The sequence below is a fragment of the Lipotes vexillifer genome, unplaced genomic scaffold (genome assembly GCF_000442215.2).
Source record: "Lipotes vexillifer unplaced genomic scaffold, Lipotes_vexillifer_v1.1 scaffold640, whole genome shotgun sequence".
Lineage (NCBI taxonomy): Eukaryota > Metazoa > Chordata > Mammalia > Artiodactyla > Lipotidae > Lipotes > Lipotes vexillifer.
Window position 1 is genome coordinate 1,526,412 of NW_006773138.1, and position 24,921 is coordinate 1,551,332.

The 24,921-nt window shown below is 39.2% G+C and overlaps 2 protein-coding genes across 5 annotated transcripts in view; one reads left to right on the forward strand and one right to left on the reverse strand.

Annotated features, from left to right (window-relative positions):
- Positions 1–24,921, forward strand: part of PPME1 (protein phosphatase methylesterase 1) — a 79,766-nt gene that overhangs the window by 795 nt on the left and 54,050 nt on the right. The window lies entirely within an intron of this gene.
- LOC103071248 (transmembrane protein 185B-like) lies at positions 20,521–21,573 on the reverse strand. Of its 2 annotated transcripts, XM_007448090.1 has the most exons (2): positions 21,539–21,573; positions 20,521–21,361 (listed from the first exon to the last, which is right to left on the reverse strand). In XM_007448090.1, exons 1-2 carry the CDS (start codon positions 21,571–21,573, stop codon positions 20,521–20,523), a joined length of 876 nt encoding a protein of 291 aa, XP_007448152.1. The 2 variants fall into 2 exon arrangements, with proteins under 2 accessions (XP_007448152.1, XP_007448151.1); XM_007448089.1 differs by having other exon boundaries at positions 20,521–21,573.

Below are 24,921 nucleotides of genomic sequence, written 5' to 3' on the forward strand. Positions count from 1 at the left end.
AGAGCGGTGACAAAGGTGGAGGGGAAGTCTGTCAGGGATGGTTGAGGGAAATGGGAAACGACGGAAAGAAAAGTTGAGGGGAATTAGGAGAAGAACTCGGAAAAGATTTGAGAGGAGTAAATCTTTATCTAGTTTCTCAGAGAACTAGATAATAGAAAAAAGCTGGGGGAAACAGAGAACACCTGAGGCAGGGTTGGAGCGGAAAAGACAACCAGGGAGCAGAAGGTTCTAGAGAGAGTTCCTAGGGGTGTAAGAGGCAGATTCTGGGAGTGAGGGAGTGACTTAGAGATTAAGTCTCTTAAGGGGTACTGAGAAAGTGTGGAGAACAGGCCTAAGGAAAGATGGAGAACACAGCCAAGAAGACTGTTAGGGGTGATAGGAATGTGCTGAGAAGTGAGGGTAGGGAATAAGGGGAGGAGTGAGGAGGGAGAGGACTGAGGGGCTTAGAGAGTAACCATGGGCTCCAGAGATTGAGAAATGACTAGGAATAGGGTCTAGTGAATGGCGTGCTGCACAGGTAAGGCCTGGGAAGCTTAAAGAGGAAGATTTGGGAAATTGATTTTTGCTGGGCAAATAGGTCTGGCAGAAGCTATGTACTGATCTGATAAGATTCAATTAATGAAACACTGAGAGGAGCCACTTAAAATGTTTTGAGGGAAACGATCGTTTACTGGAATGGGAGGAGCTGTGTTGGCTTTTGGAATTTAGGTTGCTGAATGGCTTGGGCCAGGTTGGGGAACACTAAGGTGTAGGAGAGAGAGTGTAATGAGCTGAACCTGGGAGAAAGTAGAAGGCAGAGGTAATTGAACAGGCAGTTGGTTTTGAGGGGTATTTGTAGTATCAGATAGAATTCTGGAGACTAGTGACTGAAAAGAGAAAAGGGGTAGGAAAAATACTTAGGTATGTGATAGTCAAGAGTGTGTGTTTGGGATTCTAGAGATGGGTTGGTAGACATTCTTGGAATAAGGACTAGAGAAGAAAAACCTTAGGTTCTGAAGATTAGTATGTACAAAAACTGATCGAAAAGAGATTTAGATAGGAGATACTATACTGTGAAAGCAGGTCCTAGGAATGAAGAGAAAGGAGAATCCTGTAAATTAAAACAGTGGAGTAGAGGGGTGGTGAGAATGGTTGGAAAAACTGGGGAAGGAAACTAAGAATTGAAGTGGAGACCTGACTGAGACACAGTAGAAAACTGAGAAAACCTTGACAAGTGAAGATAGGTCGATGGATGCACAATACAAAGAGGTGGTAGAAGCCTACATGTAAGGTAAAATGAAGATCGTTTTGACTTTGGAAGACAAAGGACTGTAACATGATTAAGGAGGATCTGGAAGCTGATCTATAGGAGATTATTTGGGAAAATTAACCTGGGCTATAAAATTAATAACGTTTATTGTTGATATGTATCTTAGTTGCCACCTTTCTTAAACTAAACTTTGATCTTTCAGTATTCCAGCACTCTTCTCTAAAATATATATAAAAATACTAGCTTTTTAATAACCATATATCCTTCAGATAAGTTAGAGCTTAGCTTCTCACTTTATCAAAAGTTCTCTGAAGATGAAGAACTGAAGAAAAATACTAAGAAAAAGTAAACTCAACTGATTAGATTATTAGTAACTTAACCTCTTTAAATAGATGCTTTGGTCCTCCTAATTAGGTTAACTGCTTATTCTGGAAGATAAAGTTCTTTAGAAAAATGCTTCTTTATAGTACTGTGAAGAGAGGAGCATATATTGGTGAATTTTATGTGGTCCTCAAGTAGCTTATTTTCCTGTATTTTTATTTCCTATTTCCTTATTGGAACATAGGCATGCCTCATGTAAGCCTAATGTTAATGATAATATAGACTGTCTCCTCTCCTAGAATCATAAAGCTGGAAGAGAGTCTCTGAGACCTATTGTGTTTTTTGGATTCATATTTGTTATCATTGGCAATACTTAATTTGAGTTGTGTGTCTTATTCCTTTGCAAATACTCTAGGATTCAGTCTTCCTTTTCCCTCAGTCAGTCCTGGTTTATGAAGTCTCACGTCTACCAATTTCAGATCATCCTTCTTTATTTCTAACTTCTTCTCACTTGCTTTATTTTTACTCTTTCCATCTTTTCCACTCCCCAGTCCATCTCTTACTCTCAGGTTGGACCTGTTCCTTTGACAGTTTCTTATATGACTTACTGTTTCATCTATTTTTCATAATCTCTTGCCTTCAGTTTCAGTAAACCTTATTTAGATGTGTTTGCATATTCAGGGTGGTTTTGAGTTTTTGGTTTTTCCTGAGTTTCCATGGTTTTGTTTTTCCAAATGGATTTAGTAATTCCAGAGTATTGCTGGATAAAGCAATAATAACAATTACTTTTTTTTTCTTTTTTTTTTTTTAAGTGAGTACTGTGTGCCAGGCATTGTGGTAGTAGCTTTATGTATGTTATTTCTCAGGTAAGGCCTGAAATCCTGGTTTTATTGTTCCTTAATAGATGCCAGTAGATGATACCCAAAACAGTGGTTTTGAACTTTTTAATTAAAGCTTTTGGAGCTACTCTGATTTTAGAGCCCTACTTGCAACTGGTATTAGTCTGTTAGGGTTGCCATCACAAAAATACCATATTTTTTTTCTTAAGAGTTCTAGAGGCTGAGAAGTCCAAGATCAAGGCACCAGCAGATTCCATGTCTGGTGAGGACCACTTCTTAGTTCATAGATGGCAGTCTTCTCACTGTGTCCTTACATGTGGGAAGGAAGAAGAGAGCTCTGTGGGGTCTCTTTTATAAGGGTACAATCATATTTATGAAGGCTACACCCTCATGACCTTATCACCTCCCAAAGGCTCCACCTTCAAATACTGTAGAGGTTATTGGAGATTAGGATTTAAAGTGAATTTTGGGGGGCACAGACTTTCAGTCTATAACACCTGGTATGCTTGAGGGTGTTTTTATTTTTTTATATATTTTTAAATTTAATTTTTTTATACAACAGGTTCTTATTAGTCATCAATTTTATACACATCAGTGTATACATGTCAATCCCAATCACCCAATTCATCATACCACGATCCCCACCCCACTCTGTCTTTCCCTCCTTGGTTTCCATACGTTTGTTCTCTACATCTGTGTCTCAACTTCTGCCCTGCAAACCGGTTCATCTGTACCATTTTTCTAGGTTCCACATAAATGCATTAATATACGATATTTGTTTTTCTCTTTCTGACTTACTTCACTCTGTATGACAGTCACTAGATCCATCCACGTCTCAGCAAATGGCCCAATTTCGTTCCTTTTTATGGCTGAGTAATATTCCATTGTATTTATGTACCACATCTTCTTTATCCATTCGTCTGTCGATGGGCATTTAGGTTGCTTCCATGACCTGGCTATGGTAAATAGTGCTGCAGTGAACATTGGGGTGCGTGTGTCTTTTTGAATTATGGTTTTCTCTGGGTATATGCCCAGTAGTGGGATTGCTGGATCATATGGTAATTCTATTTTTAGTTTTTTAAGGAACCTCCATACGGTTGTCCATAGTGGCTGTATCAATTTACATTCCCACCAACAGTGCAAGAGGGTTCCCTTTTCTCCACACCCTCTCCAGCATTTGTTGTTTGTAGATTTTCTGATGATGCCCATTCTAACTGGTGTGAGGTGATGCCTCACTGTCATTTTGATTTGCATTTCTCTAATAATTAGTGATGTTGAGCAGCTTTTCCTGTGCTTCTTGGCCATCTGTATGTCTTCTTTGGAGAAATGTCTATTTAGGTCTTCTGCCCAGTTTTGGATTGGGTTGTTTGTTTCTTTAATATTGAGCTGTATGAGCTGTTCATATATTTTGGAGATTAATCCTTTGTCCATTGACTCGTTTGCAAATATTTTCTCCCATTCTGTGGGTTGTCTTTTCGTCTTGTTTATGGTTTCCTTTGCTGTGCAAAAGCTTTGAAGTTTCATTAGGTTCCATTTGTTTATTTTTGTTGAGGGTGTTTTTTAAAATCACTACTTTAGTACATTCCATTACCATTTGAGAGACTATAAGTTATTAAAATCATTTGACCATTTTTCAACATGTTTTTGGTTCATGAATAGTACTCTGTTTCTATAATTATCTCTTACATTTTTATAGTGCTTTAACTGACATATATTAGTGCTTTTTTGTATTATTCCATGAGGTAAGTTAGGGCAAGGGTTAATATTTTCTTTTAATGGGGAAACTCAAATGTTCATTGATTTGCCTAGGATCACAGAATCATGAAGTGGCAGAAACAAGACTTCAGAAACCCAGACTTTAGATTTGTAGTCCCTTGTTCTTGTTATTCCTTGGTGCAAAGAGACTGGTGTTTGAAATAATGATCTGGGTTTGAAGGTTAGCTTGAGTATTTCTTTTAGTTAAGTCATTTAACCTCTCATAGTCTGTTTCTTATCTCTAAAACTGGGATACTTCTGCTTACCTTAGAGGGCTGTGAGAATGAGATAATATGTGAAAAGCAGTTATGCCTCCTGACACATAAGCTCTTAAGGAATGATAACTAGTAAATTATTATATGTTGAGAACAATGAGAAAGGCTCATTCTTTATGAAGTAGAAGCACTCCTTTCAGTATCTTATAATGTCAACTCTTTCCCCTCAAGCTGTGTATTTATTCATATCTGATCAGATAGTTTTTCATTCAACTTCTTAAGTTTATTATACGGATATCAGGCCTCTTAGGAAGGCTTTAAAGGGCTGTTCACACAGATGGAGAAATAAAGGGCAAAGTGGAGTGATTTGCTCAAGGTCACATATTAAGTTACTAAAAGAATTAAATCTTCATGTATCTGTTTATGTTGATTATCAATTTCAAAAAAATTAAGTTATAGGGCTTCCCTGGTGGTGCAGTGGTTGAGAGTCCGCCTGCTGATGCAGGGGACACAGGTTCGTGCCCCGGTCCAGGAAGATCCCACGTGCTGCGGAGTGGCTGGGCCCGTGAGCCATGGCTGCTGAGCCTGCGCGTCCGGAACCTGTGCTCTGCAATGGGAGAGGCCACAACAGTGAGAGGCCCGTGCAATGCAAAAAAAAAAAAAAAAAAATTAAGTTATAATTCACATACCATAGAATTCACCCTTTCAGGGTATACAGTTCAGTGATTTCTAGTATGTTCAAGGTTGTACAATCATCAGCACTAATTCCAGAACACTTTCATCATCCCGTAAGGAAACTACTTACCTGTTAGCAGTTACTCCCCCTTCCCCCAGCCCCTGGCAACCATTAATCTATTTCTGTCTCCATGGATTTGCCTATTCTAGAGATATGTAAATAAAACCATATAGTACGTGGCCTTTTGTGACTGGCTTCTTTCACTTAGCATAATGTTTTCAAGTTTCATCTATGTTTTAGCATGTATCAGTACTTCATTTTTTTTTTTTTTTTTGGCTGAATTCCATTGTATAGGTATACCACAGTTTAATCATTTATCAGTTGCTGGACACTTGGGTTGTTTCCAGTGTTTTGCTATTATGAATAATGCTGCTGAGAATATTCACATGCAGAGCTCTATGTGGAAATAATGTTTGCATTTCCTTGGATAATTACCTAAGAAAGGAATTGCTGGGCCATATGGTAAATTATGTTTAACTTTTTAAGAAACTGCCAAATTGTTTTCTGGAGTGGCTCTTTGAAGCTTTTTATGTATCAGGGATTTTTTTTCCTTTTAAGTGTTAAAAATATTTTTCCAAGTTGCCTTTTTACTTTGCTTATGATATTTTTTGCCATGTAAAAAAGTTGTTTTTAAATTTTAATGTACTCAGATCTATCTAGCAAAATCCATTGCTTCTGGATTTTGGATTGCAGAAAGACATTTCCTTCTCCCAGCTTGTAAAACGATTCATATATTTTTTTCCCTAGGACCTGTATGCTTTCTTTTCTTGCATCCATCTTGTTTATCTTGATGTGCAAAGTGAGGAACAGATCTAATTTTATCTTTATCCATATGCTATCCAGTTGTTGTAACACAATTTATTAAAAAGTCCTTTTCCCATTATGTGAATTTCTACTCTATAAAAATTAGTCCTTTTCCCCACTAGTTAAAATGACATTTTTATCATACACCAAATTTCTACATAGATTTGGGTCTGTTTATGAATTTTCTTTCCTTTTCTCTTGGCCTGTTTATTTATGTGCCATCACTATGCTTTAAATTGGAGAGGCATTATTATGTTTTAGTAAATGGTAGAGGTAGCTTTCCCTTCATTCTTTTTCAGGGTTTTCCTGGCTCCTCTTACTTGTTTATTCTTACAAATAAACTTTCTAATCACCTAGACTAGTGCCTTATAGTGTTTTTATTGGCATTATATTAAATATGTAAATTAACTTAGAATAAACAATTTTATGATGTTGAGTCTTCTTGAAGAAATATGTTTTTCAATTTGCATAAATCCCTTTTGAAGGAAAACTATTTCAGATCCCAAGTACTAACGTGTTTTATTTATTGTTCTACATTATATTATGTAATGTAAACATAATGTTTAACATTGTATTTAATGTTACTTAAATATGTACAAAATAAAACTAGGGATAAATTCCTGTGTATAAGAGTAAATTCCATATTACTCTTATATAATTATAAAACTCAGCAGGTTTACTGTTTAAATACAACTAAACCAACAAAATTCCTCAAATTCAGATTAACAATATTACATTAATGTGAAATAATCTAATTTTCTGTTAATAGCTTGTGATTTAAATGGAAATATTATTTATTGAAATAAGTAATATTTTTTATAAATAAGTTCAGAGTTGATTCAGTTATTCGTCTGTATCAATCATGACCCAGGCTTTTTGTATCCTTTCTTTTTCCATCCTTAGAAATGTTGACTTTTCCTTCTCTTGCTTGTCACCTTATGGTTGCAGGATGGCTGCTGCAACTCCATTTGCACCTTACCTTTATTCTGTCTTTCTAAATAAAAAGGAAGGAACAAGGGCAAAGACCTTTTCCTAACTTAGCTTGTCCCTGTTTTTTTTTCCTAGAATGGGAAACTCCCCAGCAGGTTTTTCCCTTAAATCTCTCGGTCCAGAACTGGTTCACATGTACATCCTAAAACCAATCACTGGCAGTAGGGAATGGGATTACTATGACTGGTTTAGACCAATTCTGATTTATTCCTTTGGGCTGGAGGAAAGATAACAAAAGATCTCTACTAGCTACCGAAACAATTTGGAATTCTGTTAGGGAATACAGAGTGGTGGAAAGTAGGAAAGGAGTGTCTGGAGTAGAGAGTAAACAGCATCTGTTCGGAGTCCTGACATGAACAAGTGGGGGAGACTAATCTGACTTCAAATTCCCTACTGTTTTCATTGCTGCACAGGTATAGGAAGTGATTTCTTTCTTTCCTTCCCCCCACCATTTCCTCTTTATGCCAGGTTTGAGCCGCTTGACCTGAGCACTCTGAGTGAATGTCCATTTTTCCATTTTGCTAGACTTATTGCCAGCAAATCTATTTCTCCAAAATTGGGTAATTGGAATTTTTTTTAACCTAATGAGCCTTTCTTGTCATGTTACTTGATGTCAGATTTGAGGAAACGCCTCTGGTTAGTTAGGAAAAACTTTTTCCTTCATGATGTGAAATAGTTTCTTGTAGAGAAGAAAGTTTTAAGTAATAGCACTATTAAGAGGATGGTCCACTTATATACCACACTTAGTACTTCACATACAGTATTGACAACCAGTCCTAAGCACATACTACCAATATAGTTGACACTTGAACAACAGGGAGTTAGGGGTGCCAACTCTCTCCACAGTGGAAAATCCAGGTATAACTTACAGTTGACCCTCCATATACCATGGTTCAATGTCTGTGGATTCAGCCAACCTCCAATTGTGCTGTATTTACCATTACAACTGTGTGGTATTTACTATTGAAAAAAATCCTTGTGTAAATGGACCCATGCAGTTCATACTGTGTTGTTGAAGGGTCAAGTGTACTACACTACTACAATTGATGATTGGTTGAATTCATGTGTTTGAAATCTTGAATACAGAGGGCCCACGGATATGGAGGGCCAACTGTAAGTCATACACAGATTTTCAATTGTTCGGAGGGTCTCACATACACACACTCTACTCCTCCTCCCATGTTGTTCAAGGGTCAACTCTATATTTTGAAGATTGACTAAGAGATTAAGTTGAAAATTCTGGTCATTCCAAACTATAGCAGAAGGCTGAAGTTGTTTACCATCAATCCTTTCCCACCGTGCCTCTGTGTGTGTCCTTTGCCATGGACTTTTTCCAGGTGTAAGTGGGAATCCTATCTCCCACTAATAAGCCATGTGGCTTGGTCAAGTTTTCCTCTTCCTGGGCCTCAGAAAGAACTCTGAGGTGTAGTAGAAAAAACTCTTTGGTACCAGACATGCTTGAGTTTAAATCCAAGCTCCAGTGCTATGGGAATTGGCTCTGGGCAATGTATCTTATGTGTCTGAGCCTGTATTTCTCATTTTTAAAGAGAATCTTTTTCTTGCAGAATTCAAAATCTTACTTGATACATAATAGACAGCTAATTATTCCCTTCCATAAAGTAAGATTTGGGTTAGATGATCTCTAATAGCATGATCCAGTATGTAGTTTTTAGAATCTAAGTCTGCTGCTTTAATAAGATGCCCTTATCAACAGTAATGAACATACCAAACTATCATGACCTCAGATAGCCATTTGGTTGCCTTCTTTCCAGTCTTTCCATCCTCTTCAGTGTTGCTAATGAGGACTTTTTTTTTTTTAAATCAGTGGTGCCTTGATTTAAATAGCTGGCTGCAATTAAACTTCATTATTTTGTCTCCACTACAAGACTCCTAAACTGGAGAATTTGTGACATCAGTGACTAGGACTGCTACTGTGCAGCTCATGACTCATTAACTCTCCTTTCAGACTTAAGCAGCTTAGTAGATGTTGAAGTATATTATGTCTTTGGATTTGAGACATTCACTTAAAAACATACAACTTATATTTCCTATTCTTTGTTTTCTAAGTAGGCAGGGAAAATTTTTCTTCCCTCCTTTCATCCTTCCCCTCCCTTATTTCCTTAGCAGTTGATATATAGCAGTCATATAATTTTGTTGGTTTTGGTTATTATCGTGTAGTAGGCATCATCACATAGTAGTCAATGAGTACATCCTCTATGTCCCCATAACCTTCTGTAGATATAACACTTATCCCTCTAACTATAATTATTGGTTGACTGTCTACTCCTCAAGACTGTGAGCTTCTTAAGGGTAGGAATAGTGTCTTAGTTTCCCTGGTGTCTAACATGCTGACTACTTAAGTGCTAACTGAATGAGCAACCAAAATCCTAGACCTATTTAGCCTCATTCTATAAGGAAAATCTTACTTCCTTACCAGTTCCATTAAGATGGCGTAACTAAAGCTATACCCCCTTTCTTCTGAAAGCTGTTTTTCACTTCATAAAATAATAGAATCCGTACTTTATTTCAACATCAACACTTAGGTAGAGTGTGTTGTGAGTGTTTACAAATACATTGTCCAATTTGAGATTTAAAATATTCATATGGTTGAAACTCACACTTGGATTTAGTGTCTTGTATGTGAAGATTCATGCCTGTTGCTTAGTTTTACTTTATTAAAATTTGACAATCCATATCTTCCTCTCTCATTCCCCAAACCTGAAAGCAAGTTCATTACTATAAGAGAGCAAATATCAATTAGTAATTATTTTCAGCCCAGCTGCATTTTATAGGATTGGGTTTTTCTGCCCTTACTCAATTCCTCTCTTACTCTCTAAGAGAGAAGCCTATTTTCCAATGAGGCTGTATCTACACACTGGTGACTCTAACAAGTGTAGGGATGAGAGCAAGAAGTCTACTGTTAAAAGTAGCATTAAAAGTTCTCCATAGTCATGTTCCAGGCAATGTCAATTTTCTAAATGTTTCTTGTACTTACCAACTGCCAGGTTTATTTGACTTTCGAGGCTTCCCATATCACTTTTTCAAGTCCTTCCCATCCTCAAATCCTTGAAGCTCTTTCAGACTATTCTAGTTCATTCATTTGCTCTGTCCCTCCTCTGAGCACCTGTAGCACTTTGTCATTTCTTCTTATTTGCCAATTGTTGTGCGTTACTACTTGGTATTGTGTTTTTAATTGCTATGTCAAATTTATTATGGTAGTTTTATGGTAATTTAAATGGGTGATTACCATAAACATTATCATAATTTATATTTCATGTTTTTATTTTGTTTTTGTGTTTTTGGTTTTTTTTTAGTTTCTCCAGTAAAATTGGAGGTCCCAGAGTACGGGAGCCTTTGTTTTTGTTTCTTTGTGTATTCTACAGTAGCACAGTTTAAAACATATTCTCATAAGGTTTGATTTAATAGACATGTGGCACACAACATTCATATAAAATGAGATCCTGAAGCTTTTCCTGATTATCCAGCCTGCACTGATCTTTCCATTTTCTGTCCTTTTGTAGCACCTATCATTTATACCAGGGCTTGGCAAACTTCTTCTGTAAGTATTTTATGCTTTGCAGGCCATAGTTTTTGTGGCAGCTACTCAGTTCTGCCATTGTAAGGTGAAAGCAGCCATAGACAATATGTAAATGAATGTAATTGTATTCCAACTACATTTTTTTTGGTGTCACTGAAATTTGAATTTTATGTAATTTTCTCATGTCTTTAAATACTCCTCTCTTTGTTTTTCCCCTCCACAACCTTTAAAAATATAAAGACCATTTGCAGCTCATGAGCCACACAAAAACAGGGGGTGGCTGGATATGCACACAGGCCAACCCCATAGTTGCCATAGTTTGCCAACCCCATGTCAGTATGATTAGCTCTGTACTTCGGTTGTCTTGTAGTAGAAAGAATGTAGGTTTTAAATCAGCAAACTAGAATTCTCTTCCGGGCTTTACTACATACTGCTTATAAGCTTGACTATTATTAAAATGTGGGTAATACTAACTTCACAGTTTTGTTTTTGAGGAGAAAGATATACATATGTGGAATTATTATTTAAATAGTAAAGCTATGTAGTGGAAACTTATTTACTGTATTTCATAAACTCTAAGATACATTTCTTTTCATATTTGAAACGATAGTTTCTTAATAATTGCTCTTGGTCAGGTAAGCTGTAACTTGGTTCTCATTGCCTGTACATGAGTGAACACCAAGACCAGTATCAAAACTTACTAAATAGGTGTTGGCAGCTTGGAAGAAATTCCTGGAGACAAAAGTGGAGCACTCTTTTAATCACTAAGAGCTGAATGGCTGTGAGGTGGGGCGGGTGTTCAATCAGATGAGTTAAGCAGTATTCCTAAAGTGAGAGTCAAAAGTAAGATAGGTCTTTCTACATAACGGTAAAGTCAGCATATGAGCTGGTGTTTAGTTTAGTTTTGTTTTTTTAATTATTGAAGTACAGTTGATTTACAATGTGTTAATTTCTGCTGTACAGCAAAGTGATTCAGTTATACATAATACATATATATATTCTTTTTTAAAAATTTATTTACTTTTGGCTGCATTGGGTCTTCGTTGCTGCGCACAAGCTTTCTCTAGTTGCGGTGAGCGGGGGCTACTCTTTGTTGCAGTGCGCGGGCTTCTCATTGTGGTGGCTTCTCTTATTGCGGAGCACGAGCTCTAGAGCGCAGGCTCAGTAGTTGTGGCGCACGGGCTTAGTTGCTCCGCAGCATGTGGGATCTTCCCAGACCAGGACTCGAACCTGTGTCCCCTGCATTGGCAGGCGGATTCTTAACCACTATGCCACCAGGGAAGTCCCCAGAAGTGAAATTTTAAAACTGTGATTATTAACAGTATATTTATATCCTTGTGTGATTCCATATTTATATCCCTCTATCTTTATCCTACTAAGAAAATATAGCCCAGGTTGTTGTGAGGATTAAATTTAGATAATGCTTGTAAAGTGCCCAGCATAAATACATGTGTGTCTGGTTTGTTTCATTTAATTCTTCTCATCCTTTTAATTAAACCAGCTTTTCCTTAAGCATAAGAACCATGGTTCAAGATATATTAATATCACTTTATTTTATTATTTTTTAAATAAATAAATAAATTTATTTATTTCTTTTTGGCTGCGTTGGGCCTTCATTGCTGCGCGCAGTCTTTCTTTAGTTGTGGCAAGCGGTGGCTACTCTTTGTTGTGGTGTGCCTGCTTCTCATGGCCGTGGCTTCCCGTTGCGGAGCACAGGCTCTAGGCGCGCGGGCTTCAGTAGGTGTGGGTCACGGGCTCTGGAGCACAGGCTCAGTACTCATGGCACATGGGCTTAGTTGCTCCGCAACATGTGGGATCTTCCTGGACCAGAGCTCAAACCCGTGTCACCTGCATTGGCAGGCGGATTCTTAAGCACTGTGCCACTAGGGAAGCCCAATATCACTTTAAATTCAGTTTTCTGTGTTAATCACCTGAACTACATCATTATTATTAGCTGAATTTCATCACAAATAGCATTTTAGTGTATTATGGCTAAATAGACTTGGGAATGGAGCTTCCCAGAGAATCTACCAATATTTCATTATACTGTTAATCAGGGGAAATGTACTTCAGTTTTTCCAACAATCTACTTTACAAACCTTTGGAATATAAACCCATTTTTAAGTTGGAGAATATGCTGACTTTTTTTTTCACTGAATATTGGAAAATTGTATTCTTTACTGGTAATTAGAGGATTTGTACTTTTGCCTCTTCCCTATCCAGGTCATTGTTTAATAAAAATAGCACTTCAAATTTTTATAGCATTTGGTTTAATAAAATCTTCACACCAGACGTAATCTTTGTGAATCCTTCTCTGACCTGGTTCCCTCCCCGTAAGTGTCCTGAGCAAGATTGAATGTCCCATCTGTAAGCTCTCATGGTACGCTAGGCTTATTTCTGTCATAGGTATAGTATACAGTGACTGTTTACTTCCTATTTCCCTCCAGACATGAGCCCTTTGAGGGAATTTCAGGCCTGCTGATTTCCCTAGTGTCTAGCAAGTATATCAGGGCCTACAATACAGGGCATAGCCAAATGTCTGTTTAATTGGAATTATGTTCCCTGTTTATATATAAGCAAGTTGTGACTGGAAAGAATCTCTCAAATAATTGCCCTAAAGATATTTGCTCTTTGTCTTTTTTCCTGGATCATTATGGCATTCAGGTGAGTCTGGGGAAGGTGTTATGTGGCCATTGGTTCTGAAATATACTTCATTAGGATTTTCTGTATGGATTTTATTGGCTTTTAAACTCTGACCTCAAACCTGCTTGCTTTCTTCCTATTGTGATATGTCTAAGCAGTATAGTAACTTACATGCGTTCTGATGACTGAATATCGCCACACACATTAAGAGAGTGAACAGCTCCATTTGTTCCTTGCAAAATATCAAAAAGCCTTGTATTCTGTCTGCTTTTCTGCTTTCATTACTGATGTCTCACTGGTTGTATTTTTGTTTGAGGCCAGATCATTTCAGTAGAATTGTCCTTATATCCTTTTTTCTATTTACTTTTAGAGTTTTGGAAAAAGAAGTTATTAATTATGCTGTTCTGATGTTAGGTGAATGGTAGAAATAAAATTTAGAAAAATTTCTAACTTGAGTAAAGCAGAATTCTTTATTATCAGAGGTATAAGATTATAGTTCTTGTGCTGCAGCAGTCTGTCGACATCCATTTAAAACAAAGCATGGGGATATAGTAATAAAACAATCATGTGCCTCTTATGGAGCTGATATTCTCACGGGGAGAGGCCAACAATAAAGTAAAAGCATAGAGAATATGGTGTCCACTACAGATTAAAAAAATTTGGTAACCACACGCCTAGATATTTAAACATGCTCCTTTGTCATGGATGTTATTTTGAGGGAAATGTTTGAGAGATACTAAGATTAAACCTAACTCCAAAATAATGATGGCTTAACACTCACCATCCTCCCAATCTCTGCCAATGCTCATTTCTGTTCACCCTTCTTCTCTTGTATTATCTTGAATAAAATAAAATTCCAAGAAAAATAAAAATTAAAAAAATAGGGCTTCCCTGGTGGTGCAGTGGTTGAGAGTCTGCCTGCCGATGCAGGGGACGCAGGTTCATGCCCCGGTCCGGGAGGATCCCACATGCCGCGGAGCGGCTGGGCCCGTGAGCCATGGCCGCTGAGCCTGCGCGTCCGGAGCCTGTGCTCTGCAATGGGAGAGGCCACAACAGTGAGAGGCCCGCGTACCGCAAAAAAAAAAAAAAGAAAACAAAGTATGTTTTTGTGTCATCTGACTCAGCAGGTTCAAAGTTCCCATAAACTAAGTATCTTGTCTGAAAATGGTTGTAAGTGAGGTTGGTTTCATTCATTTGCTTGAAACTACATTGTATGTTGGGCCAATGTCTAATGCAGGACTGTGTGAAATGCCACTATTTCCATTTTTGGATTCCATGATGCCCAATTAACATTAACACTCTCATCAATGGCCAACAGAGAAAAGTATTAGGGATAGGATGTAGGATTTTCAAGCACATGGTAAATCAGTATATAGTAAGTTGGAACTCTTTTAAAAGTTCTCCTCTGTTCTTTCTTTGTGAATGACATCAGAAAAACTTGAGAATTGTCTTTGATTCTTCCTTTCCACTCCACCCTTCTGCTTTCTCCCATCATTTTCATTACAGTAGTAAACATTGACTTTCTTCTTAGTCTCCATGGTACTTTGGCTTGCTGTAAGGGTCCTCTACCAATCATTTGCCGTACAGCAGGAACCAATCCTCTTTCACCTCTTCCTGGGGATTTCTGGGTGCTCATTCTTAGCTTTGATGATTTAAAGAATGGAGAGAGAACCTAGTATTATTTTGAGGGTAGTATTGAAAACTGATAAGGAAGTGACCCTAAGAATAAGATTCTAGCTGATCTGCTTTCTATGCTGTTGGATGAGTTATTGATATTTAACCTCCCGTGGCTTTACTTTTCTCATTTGCAAAAGAGGAGTAATAGTAGCTACCCTAGAGAGTTGTTGTTGAAATTAATTCATTAATTCATCTCCATTTTCTCCCCAAACCCCATGAAATTAAAGTAATTTGGAAAAAGGAATATGATCAAAGGACAAAGAAGAGGAGGGAAGATAAGATACCAAGATTTAGGAAGATAGCAAGTTGAAGAATGTTAACTCACTAACGGAGAAGAGCAAACTGAAAACTACCCACAGAAGGAGAAAGTGCAGACTAATCTATATCACAACCCCATAAATGCTCAGGAATTATAGGTGCTAGGTACCTCTGAAAGGGCTCTAAACACAGGAGGATTGATTGACTCTATTAGACTCCCAGATCTTTTCCTTTCCCTCAATTTATTGAAAATAAATTTCTCAATAATGGGAGACAGGTTAACTTTTGGAGGAATTGAACCAGATGGCTCTGGACTCAGTAGGCTTATGCGGGCAAAGATAAAGCAACTGGATGAAACAGGTATTAAGTGAAGGTACGTGTTGTGTCTTCTAAATATGTTCATGGCTTTCTCCTTTACCTCCCTCAGGTCTTTGCTTAAAGATGCCTTTCCTGATCACTGATTTAAAATTACATTCCTTCCCAACCTGATATTCATTGTCTCCCTTCCTGGCTTTACGTGGCACATATTGCTACCTTGAAAATTTTTGCTATGTCTCCTTCTACTGAGTGTTAACACAAGAGTAGCGGGTTTTGTCTTTTGTTCACTTCAGTATTCCCAGTGCCTAAAATAGTATCTCATAGGTGCTCAGTGAATATCTGTTGAGTGAATGAACAAATGAGACTATACAGTTTCTTTTCCCGAAGGCTCACAGCTAGCCTTATGTCCCCAGGCAGGAGATTGGAGGATTCCTCTCTGGAGCAATGACTGGCCTAAGAGAAAAGACATGCAGATACTGATATTTGGTGGAAGAGTCCCCCATTTAAAAGGCTGGGTCTCTACTTGATAACTGTACAGTGATATTCAATAGTCAACAAACCCTGCTTTTTCATAGAATCACCAGCCATCCAGGGAAATCCTCTAACACAAAAGACAGGCAAAAACAAAATGGGAAAAGGAAACAATAATGCATAGAACAAAAGAAAATACTAAAAAACCTAATATCTCTGGTCAGAGACAAGAGAGTAGGGCATCTGTGAAACAAGAACAGGATGCTCTTTTACAAAAAAAGGAACCTTGTTTCAGAGAACAAAATATAAATGTTGGGAATGAAAACATGTATAGTAGATATAAATTCAATAGAAGAGAAAGTTTAAGGAATCTCCTAGGAAGAAGCTTGTTCTACATTAAGATTAAAATTTAGAAATATGAGGGATAAAAAGATTCTTAAAAAGAAATCTCGGGCTTCCCTGGTGGCGCAGTGGTTGAGAGTCCGCCTGCCGACGCAGGGGACACGGGTTCGTGCCCCGGTCTGGGAGGATCCCGTGTGCCGCGGAGCGGCTGGGCCCGTGGGCCGTGGCCGCTGGGCCTGCACGTCTGGAGCCTGTGCTCCGCAACGGGAGAGGCCACAGCAGTGAGAGGCCCACGTACCATTAAAAAAAAAAAAAAAAAAAGAAATCTCAACAGCGATACTCTAATATAAAATAAAAATTTTTTTAAAGTGGTAAGAGATGACCAAAAAAATCCCTATAAATTAAAAAAAAAAATCTCCACAGCAGTACCTCAATTAGAAGTTGATAGAAGAATGCCCTAAAGTTTGAGAAAGAACATCTAACCTAAAATGGTTTTGGCTAATATTTACCTACTATGTCTTTGTCCATTTTTTAAATTTTGGAACTTTTTGTCTCTTTTTAAGTAGTGTATAGCTAGAATTAAAAAAAAAAAATCTCATCTGAGGGTATTTCAGACCTAGAGTATTTAGCCTACCCTTGATATATTTGGATTTATTTCTGCCATCTTAGTTTGTTTTTGTTTGTTTGTTTGTTTTTTGCGGTACACGGGCCTCTCACTGTTGTGGCCTCTCCTGTTGCGGAGCACAGGCTCCAGACACGCAGGCTCCGGACACGCAGGCTCAGCGGCCATGGCTCACAGGCCCAGCCTCTCCGCAGCATGTGGGATCTTTCCAGACCGGGGCACGAACCCGTGTCCCCTGCATTGGCCGGCAGACTCTCAACCACTGCGCCACCAGTGAAGCCCCTTATTTTGTATTTTGTTTCATCTGACCTGTGTTCCTTTTTCTCATTCCATTTTTTTTCTCTATTAGTGTACTAATGATATCTATTCTTTGAATGTTCCCCATCATTTGTTGGTAACAACTTTATTGAGGTAGAATTCACATACCATACAACTGAGTCCTTTAGAGTGTACAGTGTTTTTTTTAAGCATATTCCCAGAGTTCTGCAGCCATTACCACAATTTAGAACATGTTCAACACCCCAAAAAGAAACTTTATAACCATTAGCAGTTAGCCCTCACTTTCCCCCAAACCAACCAATCTGTTTTCTGTCTCTATAGATACACCTAATCTGGACATTTACAATAAATGGAATTAAACAATATATGTGCTCTTTTGTGACTGACCTTTTTTGCTTACCATAATATTTTCAAGGTTCATCTACATTGTGGCATGTTGTAATATTTCATTCCTTTTATTGCCAAATAATATTCCGTTGTATGGATATATACCAAATCTTATTTATCCATTCAACAATTGATGGACATTTGAGTTGCTCCTACTTTTTAACTATTATGAACAATGACGATATGAACATTCTTATACAAGTTTTTATGTAGAAATATGTTTTCATGTCTTTTGGGTATACCTAGGAGTGGAATTGCTAGATCATATGGCATCTCTCTGTTTAACCTTTTGAGGAACTGTTTTCCAAAGCAGCTGTACCATTTTATATTATCATCAGCAATGTATGTGGGTTTTAATTCTCTACATTCTTGCCAACACTTGTCATTGCCATTCTTTTTGTTTATAGCCATCTTAGTGGTGTGAAGTGGTTCTTTGTGTGGTTTTGATTTGCATTTCCCTAATAACTAATGATGCTGAATATCTTTTCATGTCCTTATTGACCATTTGTATACCTTCTCTGGAGGAATGTCTATTCAAATCCTTTGCTCATTAAAAAAATGGGTTGTCTTTGTATTGAGTTATGAGTTCTTTATATATTCTAGATACAAGTTCCTTATCAGATCTATGATTTGTGGGTATTTTCTCCCATTCTGTGGGTTATCTTTCATGTTTTTAATGGTGTCCTTTGTTTTTGTTTTTATTTCGGCTGTGCCGCAAGGCTTGTGGGATCTCAGTTCCCCAACCAGGGATTGAACCCCGGCCTGGGCAGTGAAAGCGCCAAGTCCTAACTACTGGACTGCCAGGGAATTCCCTTTAATGGTGTCCTTTGAACCAAACATTTTTAAGTTTGATAAAGTTCAATTTATTTTTTTTCTCATGCTTTTAGTATCATATCTAAGAAGCCTTTGCCTAACCTAGGGTCATGAAGATTTATGCCGATGTTTTTTTCTTACAGTTTTATAGTTTTAGCTCTTGCATAGAGATCTATGATCCATTTTAAGTTTTTTTTTTTTTTTTTTTGCGGTACGCAGGCCTCTCACTGTTGTGGCCTCTCCCGTTGCGGAGCATAGGCTCCGGACGCGCAGGCTCAGCGGTCACGGCTCACGGGCTCAGCCACTCCGTGGCCTGTGGGATCTTCCCGGACCGGGGCACGAACCCGTGTCCCCTGCACCGGCAGGCAGACTCTCAACCACTGCGCCACCAGGGAAGCCCTTAAGTTAATTTTTATGTACGATGTGAGGAATGGGTTCAGCTTTGTTCTTTTGCATGTGGATATCCATTGTCCCAACACCATTTAATGAAAGGACTCCTCTTTCCTCCTTGCATTATCTTGGCACTCTGGTCAAAAATCAATTGACCATGAATGTATGGGTTTATTTTTTAACTCTCAATTCTATACCATTGATTTATATATTTGCCTATATACCAGGATCACACTGTATTTATTACTATAGCTTTGTAGCAAGTTTTGAAATCAGGAAGTATGAGTCTTACAACCATGTCTTTCATTAAAATTTGTTTTGAGTCTTCGATGTCCCTTGAATTTCCATGTTAATTTTAGGATTAGCTTGTCAATTTCTGCAAGGAAGTTAGATACAATTTTGTTAGTTATTACTTTGAATCTGTAAATCAGTTTGGGGAATATTGCCATTTTAGTAATAAATCTTCTAATCCATGAATATGGGATGCCTTTCTACTTATGTATATCTTTTTAAATTTCAGCAATGTTATATCAGTGCTATTATAAATGGAATTGTTTTCTTTTTTTTTTTTTTTAATTTTAACCTTCTTTTGGAAGTATTTATTTGTCCTCAGTCAGAAGAACATTACTCTCCCAGGATCTGGTTTTTGCCCTTCTGATTCCCTGGTACCACAGAACCTAAAGCAAAATTTAAAAAATAACCTGAACTGTTACTTCCTTGTCGCTGCCAGATCAAAACGTCTGGACCTTAAAACAATACCTGATCCTGCTGACCATTTCCGGTTAAGGCCGCTCTCTCCAGCTTTCCAAAGACAAGTACAAACACCACTTTATATCATGGCCAACTAATATTCTAAGATTCTTAGAAATGGACACACCACCTGCTTCTTTTGGTTGTTCCTGAAGAGATGAATTCAAAGTGCTAAATAAGTGTCGCTTTAGGCTCTGGTACCACACTGGAGCATGTCACGTGTTCCCAAAGGATGGTGGCTCCTTCCAAGAGAGACCTCCAAGCTGTGCGGACGGAATCATCTAACACCTGAATATGAAGATCCTTGGGACTTTCAACCCCCATATTCAAATGCCTAGAATTTTAATAAGACCCCATGCCAGGTACATATTCATGTTTTAAGCAATCTTTAACGACATCTGCGGTAGACATGTATCTTCACATATAAACTTAAAAAAATACTTTAACATAATACACCGTACTGCACAGAACTAGAATTCAACATAATATGTTACAGTGCTAAAATAGTCATATAAATATCACATATGGATGGGTTCACTGCATGAGAAAAATTCATCTATTAGGCTATTAAAAACCAGTATCGGCAAAACCCAAAGAAAAACCATTCTAACAGTAGGAACACTAAAAATAACAACTATGAGGCTTATATGCAAGTGGTGGGAAAGAGAATTCTTTACATTTGCTACTGTGACAACAGGCACAATCTGAAATACAATTTTACGTTAGCAGTGTATAAAAATACTTTTCAAAACAATACTTTTGATAGGTACAGTACCACTTAAAAAAAAACCCAGCTGTGTAGTCACTCCATTTGAGGACCCACCTAAACAATTCTATTTGCTGCTCTCAGCTAGCTCGCCAACACCAGCCTAGAGAACAAGCTCCTCACATATGGAGGCACACTGCACGCACACACAGCTGTACAGTCAAATAACCTCCTACATCTCTGGTGAATACTGATGAGTCACTGATAGGCATCAATCTCAAACAAGGCATGAAATGATGTTTGCAGCCTGTTTTCAGTTCCAGGTTTGGCATGGATGAGCAAAAGAGGCCAATGGAAGGTGGATTTTGTGTGTATACGGTTTCTCTTCCACTGGCGGACACGCCCCAGAAGACGGGTTTAATCTGGCATATCAATACTTAACTTGGGGGGTGGGGGAACATATTTTCCAGGGCTCTGGGTTATCACCACCCTGGCCTTCTTGCCAAACATCGGAGCGATTTTAGGCGCTTCTGGAGCCGCTGTTTCTTCGGCATCTTCACTATCTTCATGATGTAGATCATAGGAAATGTTCCCATATTCTCTTAAAAATGGGAAAACTTCGAGCAGAAACTGACAGAAATCTCTGCGAATACCAAACCACCAGTGGTTGCCCCCTTTCCGCCTAAACGTGGTGGCCGTCAACGTGATTAACGAAAGCCAAAGGGGGATGAATATGGAGATGAAGGAGAACGCGTTGTGGCCGTCCAGCCTGTGCACCAGCAGAACCTCGAAGGTGAGCAGGGGCACCACGATCGTTATCCAGCTGATGGCCATGGTCACATGTGTTCTTCGCTGCTCAGCAACCACATCTAGGGAGCGCAGAAACAGGAGGGACCAGACGATGTAATACAGGACCACCAGGCAGAGGAACGACATGAGGATCCAGAGGGGCACAAACACCACCAGCCACGGCCAGTGGATGATCCGGTCCAGCCTCAGGGCGATGAAGATGAACTGCAGGATGTTGACGGAGCACAGGATCTCCAGCTCCAGGGACCGGTCGTGTCGGAAGCCCCACACGCAGGCGGCCACGGACACGGGGGACACGAAGAAGAGCGGCATGAAGACCAGCAGCCAAAAGTGGGTCCCCCGCTCCACTCTGTCGCAAACCAGGACCTCGAACATGAGCAGCAACAGATGGATGCCCACGGCGATCAGCATGGCCTTAAACTCTATGCAGGCTTCCCCCTCCGCGCGGTAGCGCGGGTTCCGCGCCCAGACGCCCACGCCCACCGAGGCGCCCGCGAGGACCAGGAGCTTCCACAGCCAGATGGGGGCGAACACGGCCCAGTAGCTCCACTGGATGACGCCGTCCAGGCGGAGGGGCAGCAGCACGGAGAAGAGCAGCAGGCAGGCGTAGATGAGGAACTTACTCGGGTTGAAGTCCTGGAACAGGCCCCTGGGGTTCATGGCGAGGCCGCTGCCCGCTCCCCGGCAGGCGCCGCGTCTGCGCCGTTCCCGGCCCGCCGCTTCCCCCGCCGGCCCGCGACGGCTCTCGGCGGGCAGCAGCCGGGAACCGGCCGGGAGCAGCTTCCGGCCCGCGGCCGGAATTGTTTTCTTAATTTCATTTTTGGATTGTTTATTTCAAGTGTATAGAAATACCATTGATTTTTGTATATTGATCTTGTATTCTGCAACTTTACTGAAATTATGTACTAGTTCTTACAGTTTTTTAATGGATAACGTAAGATTTTTGCCTTAGACATTTTAACATGCATACTTAATATATAAAAGTGCAAGTCAGGGACTTACCTGGTGGCGCAGTGGTTAAGAATCTGCCTGCCACATGAAAAGTTGCTCAACATCACTAATTATTGGAGAAATGCAAATCAAAACTACAATTAGGTATCACCTCACACCAGTCAGAATGGCCATCATCAAAAAATCTACAAACAATAAATGTTGAGGGTGTGGAGAAAAGGGAACCCTTTTGCAGTGTTGGTGGGAATGTAAATTGATACAGCCGCTATGGAGAACAGTATGGAGGTTCCTTAAAAAACTAAAAATAGAATTACCATATGATCCAGCAATCCCACTACTGGGCATATACCCTGAGAAAACCATAATTCAAAAGGACACTTGTACCTCAGTGTTCATTGCAGCACTATTTACAATAGCCAGGACATGAAAACAACCTAAATGTCCAACGATAGATGAATGGATAAAGAAAATGTGGCACATATATAGAATGGAATATTAGCCATAAAAAGGAACGAAATTGGGTCATTTGTAGAGATGTGGATGGACCTAGAGTCTGTCATACAGAATGAAGTAAGCCAGAAAGAGAAAAACAAATATCGTATATTAATGCATATATGTGGAATCAAGAAAAATCATACAGATGAACCTATTTGTAGGGCAGGAATAGAGATGTAGATGTAGAGAACGGATATGTGGACACAGGGGGAAGGGGAGGGTGGCACGAACGGGGACATTAGGTTTGACATAAATACATTACCATGTGTAAAATAGATAGTGGGAATCTGCTGTATAGCACAGGAGCTCAGTTTGGTGCTCTGTGATGACCAGGATGGGGGGGGGGGAGGGAGGTCCAAGAGGGAGGGGATATAGGTAAAGATATAGATTCACTTCATTCTACAACAGAAACTAACACAACATTGTAAAGCAATTTTACTCCAATTTAAAAAAAAAAGAATCCACCTGCCAATGCAGGGGACACGGGTTCAATCACTGGTCCAGGAAGATCCCACATGCCGTGGAGCAGCTAAGCCCATGTGTCACAACTACTGAGCCTGTGCTCTACAGCCCGCAAGACACAACTACTGTGCACGTGTGCCACAACTACTGAAGCCCGTGCGCCTAGAACCCATGCTGCGCAATAAGAGAAGCCACTGCAATGAGAGGCCTGCTCGCCGCAACTAGAGAAAGCCTGCACGCAGCAATGAAGACCCAATGCAGCCAAAAATAAATAAATAAAAATTTTAAAAAAGTGCAAGTTGAATCAATATTTCTGCCATCCTTCTGAAATAATACAAAGACTTTAGAAATCTGTGGCAGACAAAGCAATGATATCCCAAAGATGCTCGAGATCACTGGAACCTGTGCCTGGATTATTTTACATGGCAGAGGAGAATTAAGGTTGCAGATGGAATTAAGGTTGCTAATCAGCTGACTTTAAAATAAAGATATTATCCTGGATTATTTGAGTGGGTCCCATGTAATCACAAGTGTCCTTTAAAGAAGAGGGAGGCAGAAGAGTAGGCCAAAATCTGAGAGCAATTTGAAGATGCCACATTGCTTGCTGGCTTTGAAAATGGAGGAAGAACCTGTGAGCCAGGTAATACAGGCAGCTTCTAGAAGCTGGAAATGGTATTTAAATATCTCAGTTTAGGCACTAGAGGAACTCATTGCTACTAGGTTGATTATTGCTATAGGCCTTTACAGTGACAGAGGTAGCATATTTTTTTTTTAACACAAAGGGAATCATGAGTTCATGTTGATATTTCCAATTCAAACTTAAGATTACAGGGTTTTTGGGAATTCCCTGGTGGTCCAGTGGTTAGGACTCTGTGCTTTCACTGCTGAGGGTGCGGGTTCAATCCCTGGTCAGGGAGCTAAGATCCTGCAAAGCGCACGGCATGGCCAAAAAAAAAAAAAATTACGAGGTTTTAAAATTCTTTGACTTTATGTCTTTTCTCTTACAGTGGGAATTTTGGTTCCTCATTATATTAACCTAACTACCTACTTGCTTTATATATGTATATAAATATGCACTTATGTGATGTTCAAAATAACCAATTATACCACCAATAAAAGCTACTAACAGGGACTTCCCTGGTGGCTCAGTGGTTAAGACTCCTTGCTCCCAATTCAGGGGGCCCGGGTTCGGTCCCTGGTCAGGGAGCTAGATCCCACATGCATGCCACAACCAAGGAGCCAGCAAGCCGCAACTAAGGAGCCCGCCGGTGGCAACTAAGACCTGGCACAACCAAATAAATAAATTAATTTAATTAAATTTTTAAAAAAGCTAGTAACAATGTGATTACTGAATACTGTTTAAGACTTCTATTCAGTTGTTTTTTCCCTTAAAGTATATCCCACCAGAGATACATAGTCAAATAATTATGTTTTAAAGTCACTTGGAATAATTGTTAGTATACCATTAGGTTAATTTGTTCCCTTTTTTTGTTGGTGGTGGTGATTGGTTTTTACAAACTTTTAAACATATTTGTAAAAGAAAAGTAAAATTATTTACATGACTCCAAAATTGGAACTATAATAGTGTATTCAGAAAAGTATAGCATCTGTCCTTTTTCCCTCTGGTACCCTACAGATTAACTATTTTCATTATTTTTTGTTTAATCCTTCCACTTAAAAAAAGTTTATATATTTATATCCCCTTCTTTCTTAGATAAAAGATAACATATATACCATTCTGCTTTACTTTTTTTTTTTTAATAAATTTATTTATTTATTTATTTTTGGCTGCATTAGGTCTTTGTTGCTGTGTGTGGGCTTTCTCTAGTTGTGGTGAGCGGGGGCTACTCTTCATTGCGGTGCATGGGCTTCTCATTGCAGTGGCTTCTCTTGTTGCAGAGCATGGACTCTAGGTGCGCGGGCTTCAGTAGTTGTGGATTGTGGACTCTAGAGCGCAGGCTCAATAGTTGTGGCGTACGGGCTTAGTTGCTCCACGGCATGTGGGATCTTCCTGGACCAGGGCTCGAACCCGTGTCCCCTGCATTGGCAGGTGGATTCTTAACCACTCTGCCGCCAGGGAAGCCCCGGCAAGCGGATTCT